Source organism: Micromesistius poutassou (genome assembly GCF_964030765.1).
Source record: "Micromesistius poutassou genome assembly, chromosome: 6".
Lineage (NCBI taxonomy): Eukaryota > Metazoa > Chordata > Actinopteri > Gadiformes > Gadidae > Micromesistius > Micromesistius poutassou.
In genome coordinates, this window is record NC_140276.1 from 5,533,764 (window position 1) to 5,546,414 (window position 12,651).

At 39.2% G+C, this 12,651-nt stretch overlaps 2 protein-coding genes across 2 annotated transcripts; one reads left to right on the top strand and one right to left on the bottom strand.

Moving 5' to 3' along the window:
• Nucleotides 1–224: 224 nt before the first annotated feature.
• clic2 (chloride intracellular channel 2) lies at nucleotides 225–4,412 on the bottom strand. The gene is made up of 6 exons (XM_084469411.1): nucleotides 4,158–4,412; nucleotides 2,610–2,719; nucleotides 1,944–2,069; nucleotides 1,357–1,457; nucleotides 978–1,159; nucleotides 225–693 (listed from the first exon to the last, which is right to left on the bottom strand). Exons 1-6 carry the CDS (start codon nucleotides 4,209–4,211, stop codon nucleotides 532–534), a joined length of 735 nt encoding a protein of 244 aa, XP_084325537.1. The 5' UTR covers nucleotides 4,212–4,412; the 3' UTR covers nucleotides 225–531.
• A 2,573-nt stretch (nucleotides 4,413–6,985) lies between these two features.
• LOC311344771 (protein eva-1 homolog C) lies at nucleotides 6,986–11,129 on the top strand (the record flags this gene model as incomplete). Its single annotated transcript, XM_084469114.1, has 7 exons — nucleotides 6,986–7,013; nucleotides 8,742–8,965; nucleotides 9,124–9,247; nucleotides 9,591–9,743; nucleotides 9,869–10,012; nucleotides 10,123–10,197; nucleotides 10,738–11,129. 7 exons carry the CDS (start codon nucleotides 6,986–6,988, stop codon nucleotides 11,127–11,129), a joined length of 1,140 nt encoding a protein of 379 aa, XP_084325240.1.
• Between the last annotated feature and the right edge of the window lie 1,522 nt (nucleotides 11,130–12,651).

The following is a 12,651-nucleotide window of genomic DNA, read 5'->3' on the forward strand; positions in this document are numbered from 1 at the left end:
TTAGTATTAGTCACTATTTGAGTTGAGAGGGTCTTTCTTTTTACATGTTCAAATGTTTAATGTTTACTATTATCTTCATTGCTGCTCAATCATAGGATAACACAAACACGCACACACACAGTGGCACAAATTAACACATTAATTTAAATTATTTCATACAAAATATATTTATTTGTATAACTAACAATAAAAATCATTGCTATGGAACTGTAATCAAACTGTTTTTGATTTGAATTACACTAGAATTGCATTGTCAACAATAATTATGTTAAATCTGTTTATTTACAATATAGACACAAAGAGCTAAATGCTAAATTAGATAACAATTCAATCACATCTTATCCTTTTTCTGTGGGAATTATTACACAGACACAAATGCAATATAATCAGATCAGTTTTCTATTCTATAGTTTCAATCATTTGGGGGTGTAAGCTGGAATCCTAGCGCAAATGAAAGTTTTTCTTAGTGTCTCTGGACTCCTGCCAATGGATCCCCACACACATTATTTAGATGAGGGAAAACAAACAACTTTATTTCCTTTTGTTGGCCACGCTGAAATAGGCCTTCTCGATTTCAATGTCGGCCGGACAAGTCTGGCTGAACTCTTCTCTCTCTGAGGCATTCTGAAGGTACTGCAACACGCCTACCAACTGGGCTGGGATGTCAAAGTTGCAATACTTCTTGGCAGCAATCTGAGAAATGCAAAAGAAAACACTTTGAGGGTGAACAGATTTGAACAGCTTGCTATTCAAGATGAACGGTAATTATATGAACCTAGAGGCAACAATCCACTCTATGAATCCATTTTAGGTTGACTCTCTTATCCAAAGATACAGCCTTATCAAACATCCGCCCCTATTTTTTACTAAACTGGTTATTTGGCTTTTGATATTTTTAAATATCTCCCTCTTCAATTTGCCAGAGCTTGAGGCCTACACTAACAATATAATATGCATTACATTTAAATCAATTTTACCTTGATCACATGCAGTCTCGGCAGCAGGTTGCAGTCAGCCAGAGTGAGGTGGTTTCCATCAAGGAACTTCCTCTTGGACATGATGATATTTTGTCTGGAGTTGTGGTCGATCTCTTGAGGAAGCGGGGATATCAGGTAGTCATCCAGACGCTTGAACTCCCGTAGAAGATTTCTTTCATGGACTAGTCACAAAAAAATAATCATTGTTACGTATCTGATTGTGTTCAGTCTTTGGCTTCGATTAAGGTTATTAAATAACGTCATGTCATGTTTACTTTAGCTTTCTTTGTATTATTTTGTTTTCTATTTGGATAATCAGTGAGAAAACTAGATAATGTCGATAACTTTATAAATACTTAATGGACTCCGCCAAACGTACAGGCATTATTTGGACTGTTCTTGATGTAAGCAGAGAACTTTGCAAAAATATCAGCACCAACATCGAAGGATTCTTTGTTGAGAGGGCTCAGGTGAGGGTATCTGTGGAGGAGACAGGGGAAAGCTGGAGGTGGGTTTTCAGCTCATGGAGATATATATATTCATGTTTAAGCACCAGTTTATCTTTTGCAGTATATTACTATATCTACTATTACTCACAACAGCAATACGGCTATCAGTAATCGTACTACTACTAGTACATACTATGAGTACATACTACTACTACTACTACTACCTCTACTACTACTTCTAATATGACTACTTTTACTATTACCGTAGTAGTAGTAGTACATACTACTACTACTACTACTACTACTACTACTACTACTTCATTCAAAAACATGAACAGAGTTCATTCATTCATCTAACAGTGATCATGTAATAATATAGTGTACTCTTTCTGTCCTCCACAGCTATTTTCCATGACCTAACACATGAGCCTTATTTCCTTGTTTCCTAGGCCTGGAGGTGGAGGGGAGAAGGCTTCTGGTAGGCCTTCTGTTCTATAATGAATACACTCTGTATTACCTGGGTGGAGCCAATGTTTGTTCTAGAAACTCCTCGATCTTAATGAAGTCTGTTTGGAGCGTGCCATTATACAGGAGGAAAGGGGGGTTGGTTCCAGGAGCCAGATCCTTGAGCTCTGCTGGTTTCCTGCACGCAAAGCAGAGAGGAGAAGTGGTTTGCAAGTGAGTCAGAGGGCTTTATTTAAAAAAAAAAAAGTTTTGTTCTCTATCCCTCAAATGACGAGGTCACATTCATCTCAGTTTGTTATCTAGAGTGTTATGATTATTGTGTCCTTCTGAATGCAGTGGACATAGTGGGAGGGGAAACAAAGGGTGTGGGGTAGATTTGTGAATTGACCAATGATTGGTGATTTAGTGAACAACACACAGGTGTGGTCGGCTGTCATCAAAATCCGCTTTTAATAGTTTGCTCAACAGCATTGGCAGTGAGGGCTTTGTTGATGAAAGGCTCAGTTATAAAAAAAAAGGCGTGGTTTTAAAACACACATGGTCCTTTGAGAAATGCTGTGTTTAACAAGAGCCAGTGGCACACTCCGTAAGGGAAAAGCCTACTTACAGTTAAAACTAGTTGGCATTTTAAGAAAACAAATATCCTGAAGCTTCTGTTTAAAAGCCCTTGTGGGCCAGATGCTCCGGAAGTTCAGCGACAGTGAGGAGGGGAGCTTACTTCCTCATATCGACCGTGGTCACTGTGAACTTGACTCCTTTCAGCCACAGAACCATGAAGAGTCTTTGGCAAAAAGGACAGTTCCCCACATTCTCACCATCATGTCCCGCCTGGAGAAAACAGACACAGAAAGAAACAGATAAGAAGAATAAATCAGAAAGCTGTGACCCTATCCAGTCTTTGATTTGTACTGTATTTATACAACGTGGTTTATATGATACCATAAGTACGCAATCACACATTAACTGGATGTTCCCTGATTTTAAGAGAATGGGCTGTGCTGCTCTGACCATGATTACTCTCTTCCCATGCCTCTCCCCGTCTCTTTGATAAAGTACACAGCGAGGTTGGGCCTCTTACCTTTTCAAGAGGGAAACAATCAAACATGTTGGAGGGAAAGATGGAATGGCACCATTTTACTGTTCCTCATTCCTCCCTCACGCCCTATCTAGGCAGTGTGCCAGGTCCATTGGTATACTTCTTCAGTAAACATTGTTGAGGAATGCAGGGGTTTCTTAGGGTGGTTTTATTTGTTTATTAGTTGTATTATATCTATATTATAATACTGTGCTATATGTTTTCACTGGGACATAGTGCCGTTGACCAAATTAATTAAAGTAAAAGTACCTCCATATGCGTTTGTGTTACTTTGTGTGTAAATTTAACTACCCTTAAACGTATGTAGGTAATAATTCAACATTGACATTGAAATATTGGTAGCTTTTGGTAAAATAATGCAGGCCTCGTTATCATAATAATTTCGGCTGTCTATTATAGTATCTCGTAAACTTTTCCACGTTTGTGTCTAAAAAGTGGGCCTGGCACAGGTTTGCATGCAGGGGCTTACAGAAAACACTTTGCTCCATCTGGGTGGGCATTGATAAGATGGACTCCAGCGCCTGTCATCAGACTTTGCTGATAAAAACGGAAAACACGTGGAGGAGGTTACACAAACATACAGGATCCTCACTTTCTGCTGTGCTTTGTATCCCCATATGGTGCCCTTCAAATTAAGAGTTTCCTCTGAATAACATTTACTTCATGCGCCTCTCTGACCTTATAACAAAGCCAGGGTTGAACGCTGAAATGGTTAAAGAATTGAGAGTGAGTCATGGACCCTTTTTTTCCAAACACTTTTTTTTGTAGTCATACTTTTTCTTTGAATACTTATTTCAAGTGAAGTGAATACCTATTTCACTCCACTTCCATTAGGGAAATAATAATTGAACTCAGTTCACGTATAATATGCAACCCTTTAACACAATACATTTTAACTCCCATAACTCTATGCCCTGATATGGGCAAAGAATCCCCGCCTCCCCCCAAAAAGACACCTGAAAACCCGGCCGACATGAAAAGTTATCAAAGTTATTGAAAAGGTCATAAAATATAGTTATAATAATAGTTATTAAAGATTTGACAATTGAATCGCAGTTTATATTGACCAAAGCCGATCATTTGGCAACACTGAAAACCAATTAGTCTAGGAGCATCTTGGCATCTAAAGATAGTGACCATAGGTGACGTAAACAAAACCAATTAACCCACCTTGATGAACAGCTCGATGAGTGGTTCTATTTCAGAGCTCTGTCGTAGCGCCATGATGTTAAAACAAGGGCAGCAAAAAAAACAATAACAAAAAGTCGTCCAAAGGGTTGTCTCCGATGCACCTTCCCAATCGAGTGATGCGGTGAATACAGAGAGCTAGTTGACAGCCCCGGGCTGGAGTGGACTCTGACAGGAGAAGGTGTCCTGTGAAGGTTCCCTGACTTTGACTCAGATTTAACAGGAGTGTCAGGGTGTTCGAGACCTCAGAGGTGTGTGCATGACTTAAATCTACTACAGTGTTTTTGTCGGGGGGGGGGGGCGTTCCTGGCTGTACACGTCTTTGAGAGGAAAGGGCGGGGCGCACAAAGTGGGCGGGGTACAGCCCTCCTATATATACCCATAGGCAGAATATAAGAACGCAGCTTAAAATAGCTATTTCAACACTGTGCTAAACAATGCACCGGCGTTAACTATTGACTCAAAGGGCAAATATTGATTCAGTTTTACAATTAAGATCAATTTCACCTTTCTCATAGTGTCGTGAGACCAAAGTGAGTTAGGATGCCTATGATCTGTAAACAGGAGAGCACAATGGGTCTGCTGTTTAATAAAGGACCCAGGTGGTGGTGGTGGTGACACCTAATATAACGCTACAGCACAGATAGGCCTATATGTGGAGTTCCAAAGAAAGAAAGAACAGTTGGACAAAATGAGTTTAGCCATCTAAACTCAAAAAAAGAGGTATAATACAAATATTTTAGGATTTTGTATTGAAGGACAGGAAAGGAAGAGATTATATGATGACAAAGAAAAAATTATTTCTAACATTACGAGAAATGAGAATTGAAGAAGTGAAAATTAGGAAAGGAGTGATCAGAAAATAAAAAAGGAAACCGGTCTGCGATGAAGCCTTCTATGACCTCATGGGGAGGCGGCTGAAGCAAACCTTTCATTGATAGAAAAATAAACCAAATCCACATTTATTCTTTAAAAACAGAAAGATTACACAACTTTTGGCGATACATTGTCTGTGTGATATGTTAAAATTACTTTATATTGAGAAGTTTCCTTAAGTTTGCATCATTCTTTTTGTGACACTTTACGATAAAGGTACATTAATTAAACATTAATTAACATTTGTTAATGCAGAAATAAGTATTTACTAACAGTTACTTAACAGTTAACTAATATCTAGTAAAATTTAATTTTAAAGTGGTGTTCATGTTAACTGATGTAGGCCTAAATGTGTTCATGTTATCTACAGTAGGTTATTTATTCATTATTCAATAGTGTTATGGTCGCCCTTTAACCAGTAGCAAATCATAACCCTAACCCCTATGTTAATGCTATATAAGTTTGCCTACTACGGCATTAATCAATGTACTGTAATTGAAAAGTGTATTTTGATATACTGGGGTTTGGCCGTTTTCTTTTTGGTGGTGCTTAATGCTCTTACTGGGTCCCTGGTTTCTGTTTTTCTTTGGTCTTTGGTATTGAAACTAAAGACAACCAGTGCCCCACCTTGTCCAGTCATTTAATCCATGAGCCCAGTTTAGTACCCTACATCATAATTTGGTGAGGTCAACGGTTTGAACAGCCAACTGTCTAGGGAACCTAAATCTGATTGTGGTCATTTGTTTAGCCAAGTGTAGTTTGGATTACGTTTGGGAAACAACACAAAGTTGTCAGTACAAGGAAAGGCACAACCATTCCTGTAAATTAGACAATAAGCAGGCATAATTATAGCAAGCAACCACCAGAAATACACACAACACTCTTGCTCATTATTGAATTACAATCCTCTTCCCAACATAAATATTTAAAAAACGTATAAGGTTACAACCTTGTGGTATTATATTATAAGTATTACTGAGTCATACATAGTCATACTTTGGAATTCCTTGGAAATATTACTCTCTCTCTTGACACTAGTATGAATGGAATTTTCCCTGATAATATGCCTGGGAGTGCCATAGTGAGATGAGGAGAAAGTTAACATGGGAGAAAGTTATGAGCAATGTTTACATTAACGGTGAAGAATGTCAAAAAATCAACCCTTATAGAAACCTCTTTATATGTACAGTTTGGCAAGTGCCATAACCTCTTTTCACGTGCAAACTGAAACCAACTGCTGTTGTCTTCATAGTGGGAACACAAGGAGATCTGGGATTTCCTGAGTGACCCTGGAAAAGGACAGTGAAAATGAACAAGTTGCCAACGACCTGCCTCTCTTCCTCTTAACGGAAGAGGGAAAGGTCTATCTTGTGGAGATAGGACTTTATCTCAATAGGACGCCAAAAGGACTTGTTATCTTCAGAAACTGATTATATGCACACACAAACACACATGCTTGCACGCCCGCACACACACACACACACACACACACACACACACACACACACACACACACACACACACACACACACATGCACACCATGTGTGTGTGTGAAGCCAACCCTCAAAGCAGAGTATATGTGTGAGCTTAAGTAGATTGTTATTTTGTGTTTTCTTCTTTTAAAATAAACAGCCGTGTAGATTCTAATATTAATATATATTAATATTATTATCATTTTTGTTGTTGTTGTTATTGTTGTTTCATTCAATGTACAGACTGGTTGGGGCTTTATAGCTAAAGGGAGGGGAGTTTCTTCGTCAACAACAATAGCATCATTGACTGGCGAATAGCGTCCAGTCAGCCATTATCAAAACCGTGTCTCTAATTAATCCAATACAGCCTGTTAGGCAGGCTATGCACCACAATGATGGTATCATGGAGTTTATACAAGTGTGGCTGTATTTTGGGTCTCTTTGTGGCTCTTAATAACCACATGACACAGTCTGCTCCGGATTTCTCCAGTAAGTATGTTTTTACATCCAAATATCTTCAGAACTTCTTGAATGACCAAATTAGTGCTGAAGCTGCGATGGCACTTCAAGCTGCAAAAATATAAACATAACTACTGTTAGTACATTGTTTCATTATGTAATGTTTCTCTGTTATTATAACTATTATTATAATTATCATTAAAATAATATAAATTATCAATGCTATTATTTTTATTTTTATTTCATTATGTTCTGCTCTGTCAATCCTGATTCCAAGCATCTGTGAAAGCTTGAGCATAGAGGCATAGTTATCAGAGAGTGAATGTGTTCCTGATAAGATCCTCCATCATATGAACTATTTAAACACTGGGAACATTCTCCATGTTCTTTCAAAGCAATTCATCAAATGCGTTATGAGTTATACTTGAATTTTTTATGTTTGTAAGCATTGTTTTGTTGGCCCATACACATTATTGGCCATCTTTATATTGATGTGTTGTCTTTTTGCCATGGCTGGTTAGTAGATTGTCACGCTGGGCAATTAAAGTCTTTGTAAAAGAAACTTCCTTTGTAAGAGTCGTGGCATATCTCTTTGACTGCACAGTGATTATCATGGGTGCCAATGAGTGGCCCTAATAATAGTGCTTTGTGAGTCAGTGCCTGTTACTGCCATTTGCTCTCCCCTGTGTACCCAAGCCGTGCACACGAACACACACATGCACGCATTACGCACGCACACATTAACACACACACACACACACACACACACACACACACACACACACACACACACACACACACACACGCACACACACGCACGCACACGCCCGTACAGACACTTTTCTTTGTGAGCCAGTGCCTGTTACTGCCTATTGCTCTCCCCTGAGTATACAGATACACACACACACACACACACACACACACACACACACACACACACACACACACACACACAAAACACACACACACACACACACACACACACACACACACACACACACACACACACACACACACACACACACACAGGAAGCAACATGAGAGGGGTGGGGTTAGGGGGTTGGGCCTGGACTCACTCGCTATAGCTTGTGTGTTGGTATGGCCTGTATGTATGTGTGTGTGTGTGTGTGTGGGTGTGGGTGTGTGTATGTGTGACATCTGTGTATTTTTATGTGTGTTTGTATGGCAGTTCAAGACCAAATATTGCCACAGAGAGCTGCACCCTATGATTGGGGCCCCACCCACTTGTCAACCAAGTCGGTTGCAAGAAGTTCTAAACAATATATAAGCTTTTGAAAACATTAAATAACAATTAGGATCAACAGCTGTTTTTTGTGAACCTTCAATCATAATAGTTGTCAAAGATTCATTAAAAATAGTGATGAAGAAATCTCTTTCCATATCTGGCTTCACCTGGATCGCACTATGACGTTCTGGACACTGGACAGATGAAACCACTCCTGTTGGTATTAGATTACAGCCCTTGGTTTGATTGGTAGCACATTGTTCCGTTTTCAATGGTCTTATGTACCTACTGTGTTGACATCATCCAGGTCTATTGTGCAAGCCTGGCACAATGCACAATTAAACTAGATCTGTTACAGTCGTTGTTTTTCATTTCAAATCTTTATTTGGAATGAGAGGCACTTCCTCTCTCAAAGTCATTATTCGATGTACATGTACAAAGTATTAATGGTCCACAAATATAGGCCTACTCATAAGTGTGTTAAATGTGCCCTGATTTGTTTTCTTTGTCAGTATACCTCCACACCGTTCTGAAGAACCACACTGGACATGCCTGTGAAGGGGAAATCCTGACCATCAAATGTCCCTCCCGCACCTCCATCGCTGTTCTGTCTGCCTTCTATGGACGCCATGTACCGAGTCAGCATTTATGTCCCCCCCCACCTAGCATAAACACAACCTCGGAGGAAGAAGAAGAAGAAGAAGAGGCCGAATGTACGTCCTCTGTGGCAATGGAGGTAGGCCTATGAGAACGTTAGGCTGTTTCAAAAAGCATAGCAGTTGCCTTATTAGGAAAGAATGAAACGGCTATCGAATCCGGTTGGGTGGTGCTGACTCAAAACATTGATGTTGATGTTAACATAATGGGATTTGTTTGCTTGTTTTGTCCTATCAGAAAGTGTTCTCAGAATGTCAGGATCAGCCCTTATGCCACATCCCTGTAATTAGCCCGGTGTTTGGACAGGACCCCTGCCCGTTCACCAGCAAGTACCTTCTGGTGTCCTACAAGTGCAGACCAGGTCTGGCCTACTTCCAAATCAATCTACATGTTGATATTAAATATTTTCTATATATATATATTTTTTGCAGCTCATCTTGTAAATATTTAGGTATATATGACTCTGGTGCAAATATGCGTTGACTCAATAACTAGGCCAGGCTAATTAATGCTCAATTATTGATTTCTAAATTGATTAGTTACTAAATTATATATATAGACCTATATAGAAATAGAAAAAACAACAAATACATTTAGAAATCAATAATTGAGCATTAATTAGCCTGGCCTAGTTATTGACAAATTAGGCTACTTTGACTAAATTAACTTGACAAATGTGTTTGTTTCCTTGCAATCCTTTCCAGTGCACCATCGAACACGGCTTGCGTGTGAAAATGAACGCATGAGGATAATGTGTAAGAACGACACCGTCATAGCCATCTACTCAGCCTCTTTCGGACACCTGGTCGACGCGAGTCCCAACTGTCCTCAGGAATCCACTGCACTCACCGAGCTGGGTGTGTGGGAACGCAGTGTCATGGCGACCTCTTGTGGTTAAATACATTATAATTTAAGAGGCCTATTCCAAAAGACAACTACTATTGTACATGTCCTCTTTTAATTCAAGCTAAATGTTCCTCAGAGTGTTCGTCTCCTTCAGCTCTGAGGAAGGTGTCACGCAGGTGCTATGGCAAGGCCAACTGCTCGTTAATAGCTGACACACACACATTTGGTGACCCTTGTTTCCCAGGCATCAGGAAACACCTGCGAGTGTCCTTCACGTGTGGTAAGTTACCGAGTTAGTTTATTATGTATTTTACACCAGAAATTTAGACATTCAAGATATATGAATTATGTCTTCTCAAATCCATTTAACATACAAATGTTGGTCCTCAGTGCCTCGATTCCTCCTCGAAGAGACGGGTCGAGGTACATCAGATCCCTTCGACATATCGGACCACTACACACACGGTAAGAGAATATATTTTAGGATTCATAGAATCTATACATGCAATGGCTGCTGAGCCTGGAATGGCACATTGGGCCAATCCCTGCTTTTAACGAGCTCCTTGGAGATATCTGAAACAATATTGGCCATGTATACACACTAAAGCAAGGCTGGAAGCAAATGGAGACAACATTAATATTATGATTTGAATAATTAATTCAAATCATTTATAAATAAGATTTTGTGCTAGATTTTTATTTGGGCTCAAACTCTTCGGATTATGTTATTTTATCCAAAGCATCATCAATTCTCTTGCGGGAATCAAACCTCAAACCTGGCAGTGCCATTCCCTACAGTTAAGATAATATATCACTTTAATGTCCAATATGTTCAGACACGTGTTCTGCGTCCCTACACAGGACCACATGTAGCCTCCTGGTACAGAGGGCCTAGGGGAATTGCAGGATGGGGTGAATTCGATGACGTCTTCCTGGATAGTTTCTATGCTATGACATCATCTGATGGATCCAGTTTGACACAGTATCACTATCCAAACCCTACAGGTTTCCCGGAAAAGGTGGCGTTCTTCTTTGTCTCTGGAATATGCGCAGGTCTGTTGCTGCTGCTCTGTCTGTTCGGTGTGCGCTCCACACTGATCAAGGACGTCAAGGAGCTGGTGACCGAGCTGAACGAGGAGTACATGGCGGCTAGTAGACGCCGTCGGGGATTCATAGAGGACCTCTACGATGACGACGTGTCGGACACGTCTTCCTTCTGCCGCCTGACCCGGTCCTACCGTGCGGCGGACCTGCTGAGCACGCCCACCATCTCCACTACGGTGGAGATGGTGGAGCGAGAGGTGCGAGATACGAAGGAGCTGCCCAACGGAGATATGTGGCCACATCGAGACGTGGTTCCTCATGCCATTCACAAGATTAAATCCTACAATTGCTGAGGAGTTGGTTGAGAAGTTTGATGGTTAAAAAAAAGCTGGTTGGTCGTAAAAGTAACGGATACACGTCTGACTCATTTAAACTCTTGCACATGTTAACACGTTATATATTTACATTCATGTTTGACTACACTCGAAGTAGGCTAGTTGTTTACTGATAGCACTTTCCAAAAATAGTACAAAAACTAAGCATGAATAAATATTACTTAATGCAGTAATCAGTGTTGTGCATGAACTATTTCAAAAGAACTAGTTCATTGAACAAGTTCATTTTTCTATGAACTTTGAACTGAACTTAACATATTTCTAACTAAAGAACTTGAACTAGTTCTTTACCGATTTTGTGACATTCTGAATTGATGCTTAGGTCCAGATGACATGTTTATTAAATAGAGTTAGGCCTACTGCCTTAGTTGTGATTAATGAAAAAGGTATACAAATAATATCCACACCAATTTGAGATGCAGCTGATAATGGAGATGATTCATTTTAAAAGATAAGCACAGAAATACTCACTCCCACAGTTTTTCCTTGGTTTCTAAAACAACTGTTAATGAACTGAACAAGAACTGAATTGATGAACTATGAACATTAATTTATTCATTTTATTTTGTATGAACTGAACTTTGAACTTGTTCATGTGAAGTGTGAACTTGCACAACACTGGCAGTGATTTTCTAACAGTTAATTAACAGTTGTCAAATGGTCAATAATCATTGAATCACTAATGGTGTTTATGTTAACTAAGGCATTAATGTATATATTATTTAATAGGGTTGGGGGTTAACCCAAATCCTAACCATATTAAATAATGCATTAATTATACCTTAATAAACATGAACACCATTAGTGATTAATTACTAGACCATTAGTGAACTGTTAATAAAATGTTAGTTAATTGTATTCAATGCTTATTACTGCATCAACTAATGTTAATTAATGGTAATTGTTACCCTTATTATAGATTGTATCTAATAATTCAAGAGATAAATGTTTTTTGTTTATTCAACCAATATTCCCTTAAAGTAAAAGTTCACTATGAATAAATTATAAAAAATAAAAAACTGAAAAATATTTGGCGTGTGAATTGTGTCAGGTATGGTCCACACTGTTGCTTTGACTACTTTTGATTAAATTGGGTTTCCAATTGGGTTATTGCCATCACATAAACATTAATTGTAAATATTTTATACAAATGCACTTCACTTCACTGCGCCTCACTTCATCAAGCTGCAAACAAGTGACGCAACATTATCAACACAAACCGGACACCTAAAATAACACCCGCCCACACACAAAGTGAACTGGACATACTGTCAAACTGTCATACAGTTGGTACAATTTCGAAATCGGTAATCTAGAATACATAATATTTCATTACATTGAGGAATTTAAACAAAGACTCGGAAACTAAGAAATGCTTGTATGTTATTGCAGTTGAACGTATTCAAGCCCAGTCAACAGCCTCTGGCTGTCTAAGTTTAGACAGAGGGAACGTCTCGTTCCCAGGCGTCCTCCTACCACG

Bases quoted from the DNA above. Each gene is read 5' to 3' on its own strand.
- clic2 (XM_084469411.1), bottom strand. From the start codon at position 4,211: ATGGCGCTACGACAGAGCTCTGAAATAGAACCACTCATCGAGCTGTTC. The intron at 2,070-2,609 runs GTAAGCTCCCCT...CTTTGCGTGCAG, and splicing joins ACCACGGTCGATATGAGGAA to GAAACCAGCAGAGCTCAAGG. The intron at 1,458-1,943 runs GTAATACAGAGT...TCTCCTCCACAG, and splicing joins CAAACATTGGCTCCACCCAG to ATACCCTCACCTGAGCCCTC.